This window comes from Protopterus annectens, chromosome 6.part1 (assembly GCF_019279795.1).
Source record: "Protopterus annectens isolate FY-2018-M chromosome 6.part1, PAN1.0, whole genome shotgun sequence".
In the NCBI taxonomy this organism is placed as follows: domain Eukaryota; kingdom Metazoa; phylum Chordata; order Ceratodontiformes; family Protopteridae; genus Protopterus; species Protopterus annectens.
The window spans coordinates 77,344,912-77,368,471 of NC_056738.1; the positions used below are offsets into that span (position 1 = coordinate 77,344,912).

General features: G+C 38.4%; 1 protein-coding gene across 1 annotated transcript in view; it reads left to right on the forward strand.

Moving 5' to 3' along the window:
• Positions 1-22,170, forward strand: part of LOC122805399 (myosin-IIIb-like) — a 950,073-nt gene extending 927,903 nt beyond the window's left edge. The window contains exon 7 of the mRNA XM_044075509.1: positions 22,021-22,170. Coding sequence (XP_043931444.1) covers positions 22,021-22,170 — 150 coding nt within the window. The remainder of the gene's footprint in view (positions 1-22,020) is intronic.
• The last annotated feature ends 1,390 nt before the right edge of the window (positions 22,171-23,560 follow it).

Consider the following 23,560-nt stretch of genomic DNA (forward strand, 5'->3'; position numbering starts at 1 on the left):
TCAAACATATGAATGAAACTATCAAAATTATCCCCCTCTTTAAACTGCGGAAGAAATTTACTGACCTGTTGTGCTTCTGGGGTCCAGTTACTCCATTCCCCATTACCTCCATGACTCTGGCAAAGAGTTAGCATCTCCTTCTCATGCTGCCTCTGACTCTCCTTTTCCTCAGCTTGCAAATGTCGCAGTCTCTCATTGTCCTCACTCTCTAGCCACCTCAGTCTCTCTGTTGCTTCTATTTCCACACGCCTGGCCTCCAACTCAAGTCTCTTTATCTCCAGATGGATTTTTAAGTCCTCTGCAGAAAGGTTGAGCTGTCCATTCTCTGAGGGTATTATATCTCCACTTCCAGTCTGATTGTCCTCCTGGTTGCTATTTTCTGATGCAGCTGTAACCAAGTCTGCAATCAGGTCTGCCTTAGTCAGGTTTCAATGCACCACTCCCCTAGCCTGGCAAATCTCTGCCAGCTGGCTCCGTGTCTGCTTTCCATACTCCTCTGCTGACATGCTGCCTGCTCACTCTGACTGACTAAGCTACCAAAAGAAATAAAACAATTGTGATCTGAACTCTGAGTATTCACTGCGTGGCTGTTTTAGAGTACAAAACACCTTCAAAGCTCACTGTACACAAGCTACAGGAATTCACTCTACCCACACCACTAAAAGCCAATTAGTATTTGCCACCAATTAATATGTGATGTGGATATCCCACTACTGCCAAACAATTAATAATGTGATACATGTGCTCTGGCCCAACAATCAAGGAGCCTCAATCCTCATCACTAACATCAGTGAGGGGTGTCTCATATAGGAGGAAAGGATAACAAATACACATAGTAAAGTGCAGTTTCCCTTAAGAGCACACAGAGATCACAGTCGGTCTGGGGCTGGTTGCTCCCTTGCTCTCCAGGTCCCCAGAAAGACTCCCCACTGGCACAGCTATGGAGTCCAGATCTCAGCCTAGTGGGCAAGCTAAAACCTCCAGCACCCTCTGTCCAACCAGTGCTTCATGTCCCTGCCCAAATAGCTGACACACACACACTTTGAGAAGAGTTTATACAACCACACAGACACTCCTGGGGAAGGCTGGCACAGGTTCTCCAGCTGTGCCCTTTTTACCCGGACCATATGGTATACCACTTGTCCCCACCCACTAATATTTATCAGCTACTCAAAGGCCCTTAAAAGGGTGTCCAATTATTACTTTGCAATATTATTATCCAACGAGTAGTATAACTAAACAGTCAAGGCTTATTAGAGTGACTTGGTACAGGATCCCCATATACATGCAATGTACTCTTAGAGCTTAACATATCTCTACACAAAACAGCCACAGTTGAAAGGTTTTAAAATATTTAATAATAAATAATAAAAATGCAAGACAATACTTCTTAATACACAGTGCTAGTCAAGAGTTCAGAGATCACAGAGAATACTTAAAATAATTCAATAGTACAGTTCTGCCATCACAGAAAAACAATTAGTCTAATCTTTCTAGTTTCTAGCTATTTCTAAGAGAAAACACAAGTCAAAGATAAACTTACTTATAGAGCAAGACAGTGCTGTGAGTGGATGGTCAAGACAAAAATGCTTAATGGTCTCTGATTCTCTCTTTGTAAAATCACATTCCTGGTTCCTATTACATCATTCTTCACACTTCCCTGGGTTCTCAGGTTAACAGAAACTACATTTACATTCTTAACATCTCCTTGTGTTATCTTGCAGCTGGTCAGGAAACAGAGCAATAAAAATACATTTGCATGTTTAAATCTAGCAATTTAACTCTTGGTTAAAACAATAGAAAGAATGCCTTCATCTAGCCAGGCTGGAACCGACTTTAGATCAAAGGGTCACAACATGCTTTACTTGGTCAGCTTTCTGCCAGCAGAGTATGCTGTCACATTTTTTTTTCAGTTCCATGTCTAACAGCAGTTTTTTTAATTTAAGACAAGCCTGTGTCTTACATTATTATTTACAAATGATAGAATTATCTATAAAATTCTATCTGGCTAGGCTGGCAGCCTTCACAAGAAGTAAAAGGGAATCTGCACAACAGAGCAATAAGTCCCTCATTAGTCTAAATGAGTGAATTGGGGGACTAATCAAGTCTAAAAGCACTTTGAGTTAAAAATAGCCCCCAAAGCTAAGGATAATCATAAGGCATTTTTCAGTTATGTCTAAAATCTTAAGGACAACACCCAACAATATGTAGAATTAGTTGGCATCACCTATACTCAGCCAGAAGACATAGCAAAATCTGCTAGCCTACAAATTAACCTCAAATGTCACTTCCCCATCACCCCCAGTTCACCCCCAAGAAATACCCTCCACCAGTCCACTACCAATTATCACCAAAGAACAGATTGCCACTGTGCTCTCCAAAGCTAAAATTACAGCTTCAGTTGGGCCTAACAATATACCAGGCTGCCTCTTAAACAGCTTAAATCAGGACTTATCAGGTCCATTAGGATCTCTATTTAACCACAGACTGGCTTTTTACTGAAAGAGTGGAGGACAGCAACAGTCATCCCTCTGCATAAAGGAGGGACCATCTACTGACCCGGGAAATTACAGACCCATAAGTTTGACTAGTCTTATAGGTAAGGCCATGAAAAGAATAATCATAGTCCTAAAAAATAATGGTATAGGAGACCTCCAAACACTGAATCTGACCCAATTCAGCTTTGTCAAGGGCAGGCCTTGCCTACTGAATCTGATAGGTTTCTTTGAGAAAGTTGCAAAGGCTATGGATGAGGGTAAAACAGTGCATACAAACTACCTTGACTTGGGCAAGGTATTTTACACAATTCCCCCTCCGGTATTATCAATAAACTTACAAAACTGGGCATAAATCCCTACATCACCAGATGGATAGCCATTTGCCTCACAGAAAGGACTCAAGTGATTAAAGATCCAGCAATAGGCCAGTTACTAGTGGTATGTCACAGGTCTCAGTACTGTGACCACTCCTATTCAGAATATACTTCTTTGATGTCAAGGCAAATGTGGAAGGACTCTGGATGACAAAGTTTGCTGATGACTACAATCTGGGGGCAATCACTGAATCCCCCGGTGATGTAGATATTCTTCAGGAGGGTCTAGATCAGACAAATCATTGGTGCCAGAACCAGGGTCTGAAACTAAATGCAAAACAAAAAAAAAAAAAGCATCATCATCACCTTTGGGAAGTCAAATACCCTCAAATTACAACATCAGTAGTACAACCCTTAGAGTAGACTCAGAGGTGAGAGATCTAGGTGCACAGATGGATAGTATCCTGAACTTTGACAACCATGTGTCCACAGTGGTGAGGAAAGCCTTTTATGTGACACAACTTATAAGTAAATGTACAACATCCAGATACAAGGAAGTTATACTCCTGCTGTACTCAGCCATCATTAGATCAGTAACTGAGTACAGTGTGCCATTTGGCATGTACTTAACTAAGCACTTTGAGCAGCTGGAGTGACCTCAATGGTTCCTCACAAAGAAATACAGGGTGTAAGCAACATGAACTATTCCAATAGACTAAAATACCTATACCTTTACTCTGTTTCCCACTGACTATTAAGGGGTGACCTATGCCTGACCTACAAGGCAGTCACAAATTCAGCCCTGTTGGAGCTGCTACACGTCTACAAGTCAAACAACATGAGGGTCACCTCATCTAGGGATTTAAACTTAGTAACTCAAACAGAACATGCTGGAGAGACAGATTGACATTAAGCAGAGCCACTCCCTGGCCCTCTTCAAACACAATTTAGATCAATGGATGGGGAATCAGAAATTCACACCTGACATAGTGCCTATGTCCCTTATGGACAGGGGCACATCCATGCCATTCTCTTGCCATAAGGGACATATATTGGGCCAAAGTGGGATATATTGGCTACACTATTAACCTATGAAAATATGAATAAAAAGATTACAATTCTAGGTTTTAGACTTCTATACTGCCAGTTACAAATTATGCTTTTAAGCACAAAATAATTACTTATGAGGTAAAAACAACTACCCAAGTAAATGTTGAGAACATTCTGTAAAGCTACATTTCAATAACCTGAATGTTTTTTCCTACCAGAAATCAATCACAACAATGCATTAATGTGTGTATAATCATCTTCAGACAGCTGAGTCAACATCTCAGCAAGAGGTTATAGTGTAGCAGTAGCTGTTTAACAGTTCAGCACCTTTACTTATCAGCCAGAGCATTAAGCCTTTTCTTGGTGTGAAGAGCTAAATTCTCTGTACTCCTTTGGATTCTTCATTTTCTCCCTTTATTGTGTTCATACCATAAAAGAAGTCAAAGGAAGAGGTTCATGGCAGAAGTGAGTGGTACCAAATGGAGATTAGTGGAAGATGCTACGTGATACCAACAAATATTGTCGTCTTTACATATTTCTAACTTTTTTAATCTCTTAGGTTTTAAGAGCTGCTAGGTTCCTCTCTTATTTTGAACATTATGGACTGTTGTGTGGACCACCATGCTGCATTTATTAATGTCTTGCCCATGTTGCATTGTAGGGCTTGGCCTTAAGCATTTGAATGCATTAAATGAGTTTACATTTTAGGTAATATAAAGTTTCATCTGGCATTTAGCAGTAACCTTGCTTTATTTGGGCATTTTGTGTCTTCTGCCTTTCTCTTGTGGATAGTACCTGTAACACCTCGGAAGTCACTTGGATCTCAAGTATTATATTCATAACCCCTGAATGCTGCATTTTGTCCACGAGGCTTAACAATCTACACTGCGTGTATCTGTAAATTGCTGCCTATGTGAACATCTAAACCCTTGGCTCTAGTTGTGTGAATTATTCTCTGTGACAGTGGAATCATTATCTCTTTCTAAATGCACTGTAGCTTGTAGCATATTGGTCTTGCTATTACATACTGTAAATTTACTTAATCATGTCCAGTTGTTGGTATATAAACCTTCCAAATATATTAGCTTGATGAACTGGTAAGACTTGATATAATAAATGTATTTATGAATCTGTAGCAATGTTTATGTTCACCTTTCCTCCTTAGTCTGGGAAAACCAAATCTTCCACTGGTCTTGTATTCTTTTATTTCTTCTTTTATCTCATCACTTTGTTATAGTTGTTTCCTTCTCATGTTTTTGCCTCTCCTTTTGCTTCACAATGTATTTATTTAACATTTATCAGGAAAGTCCAACTTGGAACAAAGCCAATTTTCAGCAGAGGCCTGGGGAGAAACACTCCAGATGCATGTCTTTGAGTTGTGGGAGGAAACCATAGCACCTGGAGGAAACCCACACGAATGCAGGGAAGGCATGCAGACTCCACACAGAAGGGCACCCCAGCTGAAAATTGAACTGGAGAACCTCTTGCTGTGAGGCAACAATGCTACTGCTGCACCACTGCGCCATCCCACCGCAACATTTGATTTTCATCTTACTGAGCTTCCCTCACAGTCTCAAGGGAGAAATTGTAGCTCCCATTAGTGCAGATTTTTTTTTGTAATGACTTCCCATTCCCCTAAGGGATGCAGGGGTACGCTGAAATTATCATGCATCAAACTCCAATGCATACAGCATGGGAAGCCAGATTACATTACCATGCTTTGCAGCTCTGCTGGTATACTCTAGGTGTCCACTAGGAGGCTATCAGCAGTTAACTAGTCTCCATCACTCCATCCCCCTAGATAGGCAAGCTCAAACTGGCCTCTTCTCAGACAGCTATATAAGTTGTCATAAGGTTAGCCATAGGGTGTTTGCTGAACATGAATTGCTAATGTTGCAGGCAGTCAGCCATTTTATGAGACAGTGGAATGGTCGTTTTACTTAATGCTCAACTATTCTCACCCCCAACAATTCTTAGCTTCCTACTTCCTCTTTTTCTGGACCCAATATGTATGTATATATATATATATATATATATATATATATATATATATATAGTCTATATTATGTGATCGAATGAATAGGTGATCAAACACCTAAACATCAGTCATGTAATATCAAACTGCAAAAGAGGGAACGCCAACGGGAAACGTTACCGTCAGCCAAAAAAAAATTTAAATTTACAGCCAAACTAAGTGGGGGGCTATGCACCCCACACCCCCCTAACTAAATGTACCAAGTCCAGGATCACTCCACAGTGGAGAAAATGGCAAAATCCAGCGAACGGCCTAGGGAAATCTTTCCCTGCATTAAATTGGCCGTTCACTGTTTTCCTGCCTCAAGGACTTGTCCTACTCATAGCAATATTCCCAAATATTGAAGGGTTGGATGTTTCCTCTTATATTCCATGTTTTTTCAAGTGTGCCTTAGCAGCTGTGATAAGGTCACTACAGAAGTTGAAGTCTGACTCATGTAAATGAAATATGCTTCCAGGAGTTGCTGTCCTGCCATCCTTCTGCTTGTGAATCCATCATCATTAATATTGTTACTGGAGAATATTTTGGTTTTGCCACCCGAGTTTGTACCATCACTAACTCCAGTTGCAGGAGTTATGCACTGTCACTTTCCCCTACACTGGCTGGATTGCGTTTGTCAGTACAGCTATATGCTTTGTCAATTTCCCCTACACTAGCTGGATTGGGTTTGTCGGTACAGCTATATGCATTGTCACTTTCCCCTACACTGCCTGGATTGGGTTTGTCGGTACAGCTATATGCATTGTCATTTTCCTCTACGCTGGCTGGATTGGGTTTGTCGGTACAGCTATATGCATTGTCACTCTTCCATACATTTGCTGGACTGGGTTTGTTGGTAAAGCTTTATGCATCGCCATTCTCCCCTACGCTGGCTGAATTGGGTTTGCTGGTACAGCTATAGGCATTGTCCATCTGCCCTATGCTGCTGGAATGAGTTTGTTGGTACAGCTGTATGCATTGTCACACTCCTCTACACTGGTTAGATTGGGTTTGTTGGTACAGCTATATACATTGTCATTCTCCCCTACCCTGGATGGATTGGGTTTGTCAGCGCAGCTATATGCATTATTTTCCCCATACACTGGCTGGATTCAGTTTATGGGTACAGCTATATGCATTGTTTTCCCCTACACTGGCTGGATTCGGTTTGTGGGTACAGCTATAAGCATTGTTTTCCCCTACTCTGGATGGATTGTGTTTGTCGGTACAGCTATATGCATTATTTTCTCCTACACTGCCTAGTTTGTGTTTGTTGGTACAGCTATATGCATTATTTTCCCCCTATACTGGCTGGATTCGGTTTGTGGGTACAGCTATAAGTGTTGTTTTCCCCTATACTGGCTGGATTCGATTTGTGGGTACAGCTATAAGTGTTGTTTTCCCCTACTCTGGATGGATTGTGTTTGTCGGTACAGCTATATGCATTATTTTCTCCTATACTGCCTGGATTGTGTTTGTCGGTACAGCTAAATGCATTATTTTCCCCTATACTGGCTGGATTCGGTTTGTGGGTACAGCTATAAGCGTTGTTTTCCCTTACTCTGGATGGATTGTGTTTGTCGGTACAGCTATATGCATTATTTTCTCCTACACTGCCTGGATTGTGTTTGTCGGTACAGCTAAATGCATTATTTTCCCCCTACTCTGGCTGGATTGGGTTTGTGGGTACAGCTATATGCATTGTTTTCCCCTACAATGGCTGCATTGGGTTTGTCGGTACAGCTCTAAGAAAACCTTGATTATCACTAGCAAGTTTGATATTATCTTCTGTAATCATGGATGGCTTGTTTGTAGTATTCAACAAGACTGGATTTTAGGCATTCTGCCCTACAAATAATATACATTTTATGTGTACCTGACATTGTTTTTAAGAAATTTAAAAGTATTTTCATTGAGGAAGCTCCAACTTTATCCTGTAAGTCATTGCTTGCATTTTTAATTTTTCAGGTACCCCCTGGTTTTGTTAATTATGCAGCAGTAAAAAAAAAACCTTCATTTCTTTTGTGATCCTTCCTGGATTCTCATCATTCTGCAATGCAAAATTGTACTCAGTTTTATGTAACTTTTGTATATGCTTTAATTTTAAATTTCAGACAAATGTCATTCTTTTGACATACATCTATCACTAGACATGTTTAACCTACTACCTGTTTTTATATCTGTTTTGCACTTACAGTTGTAGCTATTACATACTTTGAAATTATACAAACTTTGACTGCATTACCTCTTTGTTAATGCATTGTAACGTTTCTCACTGGGTTTCCAGAATTTAACAGGCAGACATTTACAGTTAAGAAATATCAGAAAAAAAAGAAAAGAAAAAATAAAAAAAGACATTGAAAACACATCTTACCACCCAGTTGCATATTTATTCATAAGTCTGTTTTTTTTTCTAGGAAACCCTTTGCTCCTTATGCCTGTGACCATCAATCCCCTCCATCCAACTGCTCATTCATCCCCGTAATGCCTTGCTGATAACTGCTGTCAGTAAATGGGCTATGATTCAGGGAACCATGATGGGTGGATACTCTATCCTGGGAGTTCCTATGACCTGCAACTGCTCTGTCCTTCACTTCACTATAGCAACAATCACATCGCTGGGCCCACTGGTGTGTTTGTGTGTGGGCACACGCTCTTCTACCCAATCACCTCAGTTACAAAGCAAAGTACTGCTTGGTGATCCTTACTTTGGTGACTCTCCACTCTTTGCATGCATTTTCCTATGCTCTGATAGGAGAAATCTTCAGTTTCTTCCTGGGATACTTCTAGTTCACTTGTAACTATTGTCTCTATATCTTCTAATTTCTTGTCATTTTCTTTATATAGTTCATTAAGGAATGACTTATTTTTAATATCTCACCATACATCCTGGCCATTTTTTTATTTAACTCAGCCATGTTTTCCTTTGTTTCAGTATTTTGTCGACCCACATTGGCCTGCAGCTGCAGTCTCGCATCCTGTTCTCTCCTTTCTTGGTTTCTACCCTCACTTTCTTGCCTTGTTTACTGCCCTAAGGCATGCATACACATTTTTCACTGCATCCTTCCTCACTTACACCAGTTTATTTGAAGAAGGATCATTTTTATTACCCTCTCTCCTTTCCTCAACATCATTAGTGGAGGCCCAGAAGGGTCCATACTAGGTCCACTGCTCTTCACCATTTTCATTAATGATTAGCTGCATACTCCATGCTAATGTCATCCAATATGCAGATGAGGCCACCATCATCTGCATGGCCAAGTCTACTTCAGAACTACTTGCACTCACCCAAAATGCCTTCACCTCCACTGAAACCTGGATGTGTAATAACCACTTGGCCCTAAATGCTAATAAAGCCAAACTCATGTTACTCACCCCCCCCCCCAGAAAACAACATCCATTACCAGAAATGAACTCACCATCAACTCACTCAACACTTGCCTCAAAGTAGTCCCATATATCAAACTTCTAGGGGGTCATCATAGATGAACACCTAATTTTCAACCAGCATATCAACACAAACATCAAAAAAAACATCAGAAACTAGGCATCCTGTACAGGCACAGACACTTCCTCGCCTGTGCAGTAAGACTATCCCTAGCCTCTTCCTTTCTACTTCCATCCTTGCACTATGGAGCACCTCTCCTTACTAATATGCAATCCTCTCTTAAATCCAAACTTGACTCATGCTACAATAAAATCGCAAAATCTGTAACCAGTGTCACACACTCCTCCCACCATTTCATATCATTCCAACATCTAAACTGGCTAGAACTTCCCCAACATCTAACATACCTGCAACTAACCACAGCTCATAAGCTAATCTATAAGCCTTCTAGTTACCCTGTCCTCTCTTCTATGTTTACCACATACACCTAAATTTACCTAAATAGACCCCCTGTGATCAATAAATCAGATTCTTCATAATGAAGCAAAACCTAAACTTTCCGCTGATTAAATGCATTACCCATATGCTATAGCAAAACTATGGAATACTCTCCCTCCCTCAGTTAGGTCTACTAGCAACCCTGACTGCTTTAAGACTTTGCTGAAACAACACCTGTTCTCCCATTGGCTATGTACATGTACCAGCACTGACTATAAAAAAACAACATTCCTAGCCTTCCTACTTTTCCTCCCCATCTCACTTACGGCTCAGACTCCTCATATATACATTCAGTACTTCCAACTAAGTCCAACATGTGACACCCAGCCATACATAATCTACATACCTCTCAACCTCAGAGTAAAAAATCTGGACAGAGCCATGAAAAAAGTGGTACAAATAGGGACAATTTTTAAATATTGCTCATACAAACTTAGAAAGTTGAAGAATAACAGGTGTTGCAATAGCATGAATTTTCTGAAGGGCATGAAGTCTAAAACTCAAATGTCTGTCATTATTTTCTAACTTCAATTTTTAGTGAGTTGCCACTAATTTGCTAGAAAGTCACAATGTTATGAAAAACGGACCAAAAATATAAGCAAAAATCTGGACATCCTGCGAAAATCTGTACAGTTGAGGTATTTTAATCTACTATATCAGTTACCTACCATATCTTCTATTCAGTCTTGATGCCTATATAGCAGTAGCTCTAAGGCTGTCCCTTACTCTCAGAATCTTTAATCTGCTGCTCTCCATGTTTCCCTCTCTACTGCTAAACTGCAATACTGTATTGTGATTCTGTAGCTTTATCATGTTTGTTTTTGGAGCTTTTCTCCCAGGGCATCTACTGAAAACTGGCTCACCCTGGCCCAGTAGACCTCCCGGTAAACAAATGTAAATAAATAAAATAAATAATATTGTTTATCTCGATGGGAGGAGGACAGCATTCTCTTGCTGCAGTTATCAGAATGCCGTGCAGGAAGTACTGTACTAAAAGTTTTAAAGAATACTTAACTGGTTTTAAAAAAATACTCCAAATGACAAAAATATGTCTGCCTTTGACATATACATGCAAAAATCATAATCTGAATCTGTATTTTTCTAACCCAGGGGTGTCATTTACTCCATCAAATCAGCAGCTCATTAACAGAGAAAATCACTGAAATGTGATCAAGTTCTTTTCCTCAAAAGTTTAACATTTTACTTGAACAAAAATTGCATGCAGATAAGTTGAGTGTAGATTTTGGAAATTAATGCTGAAACCTTCTGATATTATGAAGGTTTCTGCATTAGGGTGTGGGAGTGTTTGTGTGTCATTTGAGCTAGTTTTAGGTTAGGGTTACGTGAGGGCATAATTGTATTGTGTGTGTATGGGTGTTGGTTTTTGTTTCTTTGCGTTGACTAGATTAGTGGTAGTATTATGGAAAGTGTTTGCGAAATGTAGGGTGCAGGGGCAGGTTTACGGTTAGTAGGTATTAGTACGGTGGTGCAAAGGGCAAAGCTAATGCCCTAATATAAGTGTAACCTGGTGTCTAATAATGTTTTAATGTGTTCTAGTTGCAAACCCTTGTAGTACAGTCAACTGTTAGTAGATAGAACTAATAGCGTATATGTTTATATTTCTTGACCAGCTTGTGAAGGGTCACAGAAATGGCATTAACATAATGTGATGAAATTATCGACTTAAGATTTTATTGTATACATAAAGCTACACTTTTACCAGTTTTAAAGTGCAAATTTCTTCTCAAATCCCTGTGGGTGACAGGTCAAACAATAGTAGAAGAAAGCCAGCTTTGACGTATGATGTGGACAGGTGGATTTGAAGTTTTGAGGCCTTTCTTCCCATACAAACTTTGCAGTGTGAGTTTAGCAATTACATCACTATATAATGACTGAGCTGAACTGGAACTTTGTCCAACTTTAAAACTAGATCTAGTAGGGCATGTTTCCATGAGGCTGTAGATTTCCATTCTGCAAATGAATATATGCAAGTTTCCATGGTAACTGTGTTGCCTGTGGAGGTAATTTCCTATACATTTCTTCAAGAAGGCCATCTGCTCTGTGAACCTTTAACGGCTTCAATTTTTAATATGATTAATGACTTTTGCCTTTGAAAAAGGCTGCAGAGGTATTCCCAAATTACTACTGAAGTCGATCCTGCATTTAGGTAATGGCACATGGTAGCTTAATTGACCATACAACTTGCACAGTGATCTTGAAATGTTCTCAAACTCTGTGACATTTAGCTGACCTTTAGTTTGATGACCATTTGGAGTCAAGCAGAACTGGTGTTTCCATTAGAAGCACCTTTCCCCATCATTTTCAGTGGAGGACATATAAACTTAGGATATGTCATAACACTGTCTGCAGAGTTAATCTAATACTATTTCTACTTTTTTGTTGCTAATTTCATGAATCCTGAGTTTTTTAACTGTATGATGAAGAAAATTAGACTCTTTGTCTGAAGACATTGACAGATGTATAGCAAAAGCATAATGTTTACATCATGATAGAAGAAATTTTCTTTAGGTTTTATGAAATATGCTCTGGATAATTTGTTCACATGGTGCATTTCTTTACCAGGACTGAATACAATGGTCATATCAGATCTCTTTAGTAGGAGTAATATTCTTTGAGAACTCACTGTTTCACTAGTTTATGAAAAATAGTCTGGCATCAGATTCTGTAGCAACCAGTCTAACATACACATATCTGTAGAATTTTTCACTGCAATACACCATAGCTAATAAACCAGTTCCATTTCTGCATAATGTGTCAAAGTCAAAGCAAACTTTATTGTCATTTAGACTACACAAGTGCAGTCTAAATGAAATTGCATGCATCAGGCACGAATTGAGAAGACATATTCATGCATACAATAACTCATACAATAGACATATATTCATCATTTCACATTTGACAGGTTATTCTACTACATATTACCACAGTTTACCTTATCTATAATTTTCAGCAGCTGAATGATTTCTTATTTCACAAATTCCTATTACACTGTGATTCTCACATGAATAAGAGGACCTAGTTAGTATAATATTGCACATTCATTGCCATCAATGTATTGTTTGTTTATAATCTGAACTGTCTCTCATTTATTTGCGCCAAAAGAGTTCAGTATCCCATATCTTGTCAATGTCCAGCTTTTCTGAGATTATTGCCAGAGTTAAAAGTCTCACCACAAGTGGTGAAGAAGCTGTTTCTGAACCTGGACATTTTACAGAGCACACTGTGGTATCTTCTGCCAGATGACAAGCATGTGATCAGTTCATAAGCAGGGTGTGAAGGATCCTTGATTAGTTTTGTAGCTCTGGTGTGACATCGTGCTGTGTATAACTCCTGTAGTGCCAGAAGTTTGGAGCCCATTATCTTCTCTGCCACTTTCACTATCCTTTATAGGGTTTTTGGTTTGAAACTGAGCAGTTCCTGTATCCCGTACCACACTGAAAAGTTACACATTAGGATACTTTCTATGGTGCCTCTGTAGAAAGTATAAGGGATAGGGGGTGGTAGACTTGCTTTTCTCAGTCTCTTCAGGAAATGGGGATGTTGATGAGCCTTCTTTACTATATGACTGAATTGACCAAGATAGATCCTCCGCAATGTGACCCCCCAGGAATTGTGTACTCTTTGTTCTTTCCACCATCTTGCCATTAATCATGAGAGGAGAATGAGATGGTTCTGTTTTCCTGAAGTCCAATAAGATCTTTGTTTTGTTGACATTAAGGTTGAGGTTGTACTTGGCACCCCAGCCAATCAGTGTGTTCACTTCCTCCCTATAGTTTTTTTTATCTCCTTTAACGATGACCCACGACTGTAGTGTCATCTGCAAACTCGATGATGTGGTTGGTGTTGAATCTAGCTTTACAGTCGTGGGTTAGTACAGTAACCAGTAGTGGACTCAGCACACAGCCTTGAGGTACTCCTGTGTTGATTGTGATGCTTTTCGAAGAGTTATTGCCCACACATACCCTCTGAGGTCTTTCAGTCAAGACGTCCAGGATCCAGTTGCACCTATGGGCATTGATACCTAGATGAACAAGTTTTTTGATTAGCTGTTTTGGGATGATAGTATTAAACGCTGAACTGAAGTCAATAAACAACATTCTAACACAGCTGTCCTTGTTCTCAGGGTGTGCCAGTGAGAGATCCAATGTAACTGAAATGGCATCTGCTATGGAGAGATTGGCATGATATGCAAACTGGAGTGGATCTAGTTAGTGCACTGGAAGGCTTGCTGTCAGGTGTTTTTTGACTAACCTTTCAAAGCTTTTCAAACTGGTGGACATGAAGGCTACTGATCTGTAGTCATTGAGGCTTGAGGGAGATGATTTATTTGGCAGCGGAATAATTGTGTTTTGAAGCATTTGGGTACCTTCACTTGACTGAGGGAGATGCTAAATATATCCGTGAGTACAGTGCTTAGTTGTTCAGTACAGTCCTTTAATACCTCTCCCATGATGTTGTCTGGACCTGCAGCCTTCCTTGGGTTTCACCTGCTGTAAGGTCTGTAGGGTCCTTTACACCTCTGTTGAGTTTAGGCTGAGCACTTAGTCTCCTGGGTCTGTAACACGTTTCACTGCCTTAGAACTGTTCTTTTTCTCAAACCTGCAGAAAAAGGTGTTCAGCCTATGCAGGAGTTCTGTGTTGTCCTCTCATTGGGCTGACAGGGGTTTGTATTCAGTTATGGCTTTTATGCCCTGCCATGTTCCTGGGGTCTCTCAGGTCAGTGAAGTGGTTCTTGACTTTCTTTCCATATGTTCTTTTTCCTTCCTGTATTTCTCTCTTCAAGTTTGCCCTTGCCACACTGAGAGCTTCCTTGTCTTTTCATTTGAATGGCACATTATTTTCCTTCAGAGCTCATATACTTTTCTGGTGAGCCAGGGTTTTTGACTGGCTCTTACGATAATGTTTCTGTTGATGGTCACATTATCTACATATATGAATAGAAGGACATAGAATAGTTGTGTAAAATCTTACCATAACCATAGATGTCCTTCTCTTCTATATGTTGTAGTATTACTTATCCCGCCGCCTTCCCCTTGATGCTTGCCTGGCCCCTGGTGGCATGTTTTTCTCACCAAAGATCAGGCTGGTGTTTTGTGGTATTCAGTTCTGCGGTAGGTATGTGTTGACATCTGCTTTACACCTGTCGCTTTACGGTCGATGTATGCTAGCTGATATGCAGCACTGCATGTACCATACAGTGCCATTAAGACATTTGTATACTGGTCTGATGTACAAGTCAGCCAGGGCGGACTCCCTCATGTTATGAATACTGCAGCATGTGGATAGAAGGACATCTCTATGTGTTTAGAGCAGTGGCTAAGAGCAGTCTCTCAGTTTATGCACCAGCTATTGTTTACATACATGCCGACTCTACCTCCTCTAGATCTCCCACTGAGTGCTTGATCTCTGTGTTCACGATAAAGAGTGAGCCCTTTCAGTTGAACTGCACTGTCATTAACATTATTATACAGCCAAGTTTCTGTAAACATAACACAAGTATTTCTCACTTTGCTTTGTGATGTTATTTCCAGTCTTATGTAGTCCATCTTATTATCCAGAGAGTAAATGTTTGCTAGAAGTAAGGATGGTAATGCAGGGCTGAAAGGATGTGCCCTCATTCTGGCATAGATTCCAGCTCCTGACCCCCTTTTTCTGGACCTTTCACAACTTTTCCTCTTTATCTTTTTTCCAGTGTGTTGTGGAAGCTCTTTTTATCTGTTTGAGACACTTTGAGCCATACTGTGAAAGAATACCAAGGTCATGGAGTATAAAATTTATTATAGGCCCCACAGACTGTTCAGAGAGCCAGTCATCCATCCAGCTGCACAGTGAGCTTAGTTGCTCGATTTCCAGTAAGTTCTCTCCACTATAAGTAACTGTAGCTTCATCTATAGCATCAAAAACTGCTTTTTCCAGTTTTTAAGTAGAAAAGAAGAGAGATACTGCACATTTCTCTGTCAAGTCGATGCAGCAGCAGTTTCACAGGGCACCACTATTTTCTGGGGGAATCTGCCATCCCATATACCACAAGATGACACATTTACACCAGTACTACTCCAGTTACAGATTGGCTACCATCAACTTGCAACACTAAATGATTTGTTTTGCCATAGTACCACAATGTTGAAGCCTTCATTCCTAACTTCTTTAGGAGCAGAAAAGTTCAATCTTCTTCTCTAAAAGTTGTCACTGGGAGCAGAGTTACATCTGATAAAGTCCATGCAAACTTTGAGATGTGCTGTACCAAATCCGACAGTCTTAAATGTGTATATCTTGTCACAAGGCATTTTCATCTAAATCATTGCCCTTGTTTTTCCAGGATCTGCTTAAACTATATGATTTGTTAGAATATATCCCTTATATGTAATTCTACTGACACAAATCTGATATTTGTCTTAGTTAATTTTTAGAGTATTAAGTCATAGTAGGGCACCAAACACCTTGTATTTTGCTCTTTGTTTTTGTTTTTAACAAAGACTAAAATGCTATCATTTATGTTTGCAACACCCTCTAACATATTACAATTTGGGACTCTACCTATAGAAATTCCTCTAGAGCAGATGAAATTCCAAATGACAAACTAAGATACTATATCTCCTCAACTGGGTGTTGAAACTGCAAAGCCTGAAGCTAGTTGGTTTCAGTCTGGCCTGCCACTATCCTTGGGTGGCATCAATGACTTAAAATTTTGACCTTTACATCAGAGAGACTACTATCTTTTTTGTGATGATGTCTCAGAATTCTTTATTTAAGACTTGTAGTTAACTACAAATGAATCTTGTCTGATGTGACTACACTCACCATACTATTTGCACATGTTGTAGGTCCAATCTGTTTAGCACTTAGTCCTGTATCTTCCATGCATTCAAACTTTTTGGTGATCCTCTGTCTCAAAGCCAGTGGTACATTCTTTGATGCATAGATGACAGACTGTACCTCTGAATCAATATTTATGCTATACTGTCCTTATACACAGGTTAATCTAATAAATAAGCAAATATACTGCTCAAAGATATCAAATGTAGCATATAAATGAAGTTTTATTTTGTGCTTTGTGATACTGAAACAATACTGCATTTTTGTCCATGAGGCTTAACAATTTATACTGCATGAATCTATAAACTGCTGCCTCTGCGAAAATGTAAATCATTGAGTCTGTGGCTGTGTGAATTATTCTCTGTGAAAGTGTGAATCAGTCTCTTTCTAACTGCACTGTAGCTTGGGTGTACTGGTCTTGGTTTTACATACTGTAAATTTACTTAATCATGTCCAGTTGTTGGCATGTAGACCTTCCAAGTATATTATCTTGATGAAACTGCATGACTTGAAATAAATTGTACTTTTGGCTTTCATACATATATCACAGCATAGTGTGACATATTGGTTTCTGATTGTGATCAGAATAAATCAGCAATGAAACATTTGACTCTGAAAATGAACTTCTGAAGTCCAGGTTTCAGAAGGTACATTCAGTAAATGATGCATTCAGCCACATTCACATTGACAACATTATTACTTGTCTGAACTCACTAAGGAAGTTATGTACATCATCTCAACACACACATATTGACTTGCATTTCCAAATAAGCCATTTTCTATTTATGTAGGTCATTTAGGAAATTAATCACATTAGAGTTTTCACAGTTATTAGTTTTGTTTCCATCACTCAGTTGCAAAATAGTTCTTTTCTCTCTATTCTTTGACTTTCATGGTTGGATTTTTTAAATTTCTTGCATTCTTGCAATAGAACACTTTGTGTGTCCATTGCTGTAATGTGCAATACATTCTGGTCTTTTGCTCTTCGTTTTCATGTCTTCTGGCTTTTCCCGGTTAGGGGTCGCCACAGTAGAACTCCAGTCCGCTAATGATTGGCAGTGGATTTTTACGGTGCCGAGTTGCCAGCCCGACGCCCAACCTTGAAGGCATACCCATTCATGCAGGCACCTACCTGCATGTCTTTAAATGTCACTCGACCGCGGGGAGGACATGCAGATCTTGTTTATATTAAAAAGACCATAACAGTACTTAAATTAGATTTCAAAAACATTGTATTAGGGTTATTAAGAACAAAAGCTACAAAACCCTGACGCTTCATGTAGTTAGTCCGTAAATAATGTTGAGATTTGTAATCATGAACTATCTCTAGCTATTCAGGTCATTACTAATTTACTCCTACTGCCAAATGCTCCATTACCCATGATTCTGTATTCTAATTGCTTTTCTACTTAAGGTTTGACTTCTACTTTCTTAAAAGGAGTTGAAACTTAGGTGAGGTATAATAGATAATTGCATAGTCATCACTGATATTTCAACTGATTCAGTTTCATCTCTTCAGAGACTTTTTGATTTTTTGCTCCACAACAGCCTCATTAATTTAGTTTAATTGGTTTGACTGAGTGTAGCTATCTAAATGGGGAAATCATTTTTTTTTTTTTTTTTTTGTGAGGAACTTTGCTCCCACCCTCATACAGGGAGAGACTCATTGCACCCCAACATCATTATATCTAGTACGGAGGAGGCCATATCTCTAACCCTCTTGTATGTCTCACTGGTGAATTGCCCATTTGGCCACAAACCATAATTACATAGTTTGATGAGTCTGGATACAGCAATGTAGCTAGAGTTATCTCACTTAACTTTCTTATATTCTCTGCAAAGTCTGCATGTCCTCCATGTGTCCTCACAGGTTTTATATGAATCCTCAAGTTTTCTGTATTTTTTCACATCTGAGGAAGAACTATCATAGTGTGAAAGCTTATGCACTGTTATTTAGTGTTTCTACAGTAATTTAATATAGCAATAACCCACACCTGGGTGTGGGTAATGCTGGATTTACACACGGTTGGTGTGGTTTGGTCACGAGGGCGAAGACAACTGTGGGTAAATCCAGCATTACCCACACCCAGAAGTGGGTTATTGCTATTATACAATGACATTATTTAAGAAAAAAATAATTACTTTTCTTAAATAATGGCATTGTATAATGCCTCCTTGCTGCCCTTCCGCAGCTGTCTGGTATTCTGCGGCAGTTCTGATGTACTGCACATGCGTATGCCTACACAGTACATCAGAGCTGTGGGCGGAAGCAACAGAGAAAGCAAGATCTCCGTTTCTTTTTACAAACTGTCTCGCTATGTTAAACCCATTTAACATAGCGAGGCAGTTTTGAAAAAAAAACTTTTTAAAGCTGTCTTGCTATGTTAAACCCATTTAACTTAGTGAGACACCTTTAAAAAAAGCAACGGAGATAGGAAGATCTCCGTTACTTTTTTTAAAGCTGTCTCACTATGTTAAACTCATTCAACATAGCGAGACAGCGTGTAAAAAGCAACGGAGATCTTGCGTTCTCTGTTGCTGTAAAAAAAGACTTATACTAATGGAAAAAATCCGGGCGACCGGACCTTTTTTCATTACTATAACTCTGATTTACAACGTGCACGCTGACCAATCAGCATGCATGTTTTTGAATATTAATGGGGGGGTCGTTGTATAATTAACTTTATTGTTTTTCAATTTTAATAAATGTATGTTTTAATGTACTGTTAATCTTTATTTCTTGTACTACATAGTATTTCCTGAACCAGATATCTGATTTTTTTTCCACATGCTTTACTCCTATATGCCCAAGTTGTTCTGAAGGCCATTTGGTAATCTTCAAACTAGTTCATAGGTATTCATGTCATGTGTAAACAAAACTGTGTATGTGAATGTGTGTATTTACATATAAATATAGATGTATGTGTATATATGGATCTAGGACTATTGCACAAAATCATGTTTCCATGAAACGTAAACTACTGAACACACTTCAGTGAAATCACTTTTCACTGAAAAAGCACTTTCACTAGTGTACAAAAAAAATGATAAAACAACAAAATAAAAAAAAAAACACAGTACCCACATTTTCGCAGGGGGGGCATGCCCCCTGCACCCCCTACTTTTATATTCTCACTCCGAGATTGCACTACAGTGGGGAAAAGGGAATACTCCCTCATCCCCAGTGTGCTACTATCTCAGCAACAGCCATTTCCCCATATTTTTATTATTTTTTTAACACACTTTCGCGAAAGTGCTTTTTCGGTGGAAAGCATTTTCAGCAAAGTGTGCTCAGCTGTTTCACTTTTGGCGAAACGGTCGTTCGTTAAAGAGTATGGATCCTGTGTATATATATATATATATATATATATATATATATATATATATATATATAGAGAGAGAGAGAGAGAGAGAGATGTATACATAGATATATAAAAGCCCATGCTTGTGTGTATCCTGCAATAGACTGGCATCCTGTGTGGGACTGCTTTGTCTGCACTTCATCTACTGAATGCTAGGATAAGCTGTGGCTGACACATGCCTTTGAATTAGATAGTAATTATGGAGTGAATAGATTAAAGAATCTTGCATCTTACATTCTGTCCTTTATTTAGAATGTCTTGTGCTTCATTACATAATCTATTGTTTTACTTTACTATGGTAATGCTATATTTTTCCAAATGTTTTGTTTTTACCAGAGCAGCAATTGTGTGCCATTGTTTTTATTTTGGTGTGTTTTGTTTGTAATGTCATGTTACTGTATATCATGTTAGAATGAATTTCAAAAGAGAAAGATATTGACTAATGCACATAGGACTTAAACAGGCAATGAAAGAAAATAATATCAATTATTAAAAGAAACGGTAGTTCATGGCTGCCAGAATGCTGAATAGGTACACTATATACATATTAAGCATAGTATTGTCATGTAGCTCAAAATTCTAAACTATATTAAATTTTGGACCGTACTATACATTGTATAGTATGTTAGAAGGGCTGCTAAACAAGAGTTAAGTGAGTAGATGTGTAACACTATATTGTCATACTCTTTTCACCTGCTCAAGTTAATGCTGTTTTAATTGTCTAATTTTTTATTTTAAAACCATTCCATTTAAATATGTTCCTCTATTAAATGACTTCTTAAGTTTTTCATTGTTGCATTTTTAACATTTATTACTGTCTTTCCCTCAAAGGGATTATCCCTTGTGAATCCACTAGGTATCTACTCAACAAACATGTACCCTTTCTAACCTCTAGACTTGGCTAAATTTATTTTCTATCAGATAAACATAATCATCGTTTCTCGAATACTACAGATGAACACTTAGCTCTTTTTCCCTGCAGTGAACACCATATGCAACACACAAGTGGTGTTTGATAAGTTTTATGTCTTGGCAGTTAACTAGAGCCATATAACAAGTTTATGACTTAAACAAGGAAATGCAATGTGCAGTTCAGAAATGTATTTCTGCCCACTCGATGGTCTTATGACATCATTAAATAACATCACTGACAAAACATTTCCACCAGTGCACTGATTTTCTTTTGATGTCCTTGACTGTGTTCAAAATATGCTAAGAGTGCTGAGGGATTACAGAAGGCAGGATCATACAGTAAATACTTAGCACCTCTAAATCAGTATGACACAGCTTTCTTTCTACAGCAGCCTACATGCTGTTAGTGATTACAAAACACTCTTGTCTTAAGGATAATGGGAGCAGTATATACTGAAGGATCTGTGTATGTATGTGTGTGTGGGGGGGGGTGGTGGTGGTTGTATGTGCCTTTAAAGCTTTCAGCACATTTTCAAATGTTTCCTCTTTGTTTTCCAAATAGAAATTTCTGACTAGAACACTTTATATTTTAAATTTCACAGTCTGTTCTGAATGATTATTAAATGATGCAAGAAACATTATGTATTCATAATTTCCCATTCTGTTGTGAATTAATTTAAATTATACAAAAAGTATATATGATTATTATTGCTTTACTATGAAGTATTTACTAAACAAACAGCAAATTTCTTGGCTCTGTTGTGATACAGACTTATAACATTGTAAAGTTTGCTAGTAACTCAATGATCAACTTCTTTGCCCCTTAGGGCATGGCACTGCATATGGTATAGATTTTATTTTATAAAGGTAATTGTAAACAATTTGTATTCAGAGGTGAAAAATTGTGCAAATTAAACTACAGCTAAGATTTAATGTGAACTCATTTCTCTAAATGGCACGCAGGGGAAGCTGTTTAAACCCTTCTCTTGGCATAGTAGAAATAGCAACATCGCTTAATGAGAGGAATGGTGTCTGCTATGACTAGAAAAAAATCTTCTGGTAATGAATCACTCAACTCTGCCCAATGAGGCGGTTTGCTTAAAGCCCTGGAATGATTTAATGCTTTATTTCCTTTATTAACTGACAGGTCATTGCATGTGAGCAGCAGTATGACTACTCCTACGATGCTCGTTGTGACGTATGGTCCCTGGGGATCACTGCCATCGAGCTGGGGGATGGAGACCCACCTTTAGCTGACTTGCATCCTGTGAAAGCTCTCTTCAAGATTCCAAGGTAGGCCACTAGATGGCTCTCTTGACCCACTTTATTTTTATAACAAGCCTGTTAATGACTAATGTACGAAATATTTTACAAAATGCAGCTTTGAGATGTGCAAAACACAGAATTTTTATAGTATTTAACACACTGGAAGAAACTGAAGTGCCAAGACAGATTTATATACGAGAATAAATCAATAGGTTGCTGAAGTTTATACAATGTAATCCTAAATATGAGCATATTTACTTTAAACACATTGTACACAATTCTTTTGACTTCCATTAATAGCAGTTTTACTGTCTGTGAAACATTGCTACATTTATAAAGTTCAATGTTATTAGGAATAAATAAAACAGGGTTATATAGTCACTTAGTGACCTTAAATATATTACTGAGCAGTATATTTTTTATATTTGTGAGAAGTGACTATCATTGGTGGGTTTATGGAAGTATGAATAATATTTTAAATCTAAAAAAGTATGTTTGTCAATGTTCCCTATGTTATAAGTATTTTATCTCAGTAAGCGATTAAAGAAATACTTGTTTCAGTTTAGTTTGGAATAGTAAACTTAGATTATAATTACCTAATACTGTACTTAATTATTAGAGGCTGACTTGATATTTTAAGGTTTGACATGGTATAAATAAAAGATGGAAGAAATGGAACATATGCATTCTCTGAAATTATGCAAATGAGAAGAATAATGGTCATAATAATAATATGAGACTAGGCAAAAGTGGAGCAGGTGAAAAAAACGACAAAAGAGGAGCAGGTAAAAAAAATGACAAAAGTGGAGCAGGTAAAAAAAAACGACAAAAGAGGAGCAGGTGAAAATGTTGATAAAACAGAACTAGGAACACAAACGGTTAAGCAATGTAGTGTAACAACTAAACAAGTTTGTCTCATACAAGATTTCTTTTTTTCCCCCATTATTTCTGTCTGTCCCATGACTTAACTGGCAACTGTGGTATTCTATTGTGGTATTGCTTGTGGTTTGAACATGATTTGTAAGATTTACAGCATCATAAAAAAACTCTAGGTAATTAATATTTGTATCAGAAAAGACAGCTAATCATCATCTGCCAAAAAACACTTTACTCTTTCTCTGTTCTCTTGGGAGTCTTTTTGATAATGGAAAATAACAGTTTAAAACCGTTGATGATAGAAGTGTCTGACCTTCTGCTATCTGCACAATCACATCATTATCACACATGGTTTCTGATTTTGCCCTTCTTATTGCAATTTGCATTTCTGATTAGCTCTATTCATATTCTAATGAGCCTCTCGCTAGGTTTGCATCACAATGTTATCTCCCTGTATCCAGCCCCAGATGAGAACAAACAGCAGTATCACAAAATGATTCGAGTAGACACAGTAGCTTATCTTGTTGCTATAGCCAGGCTGTTAA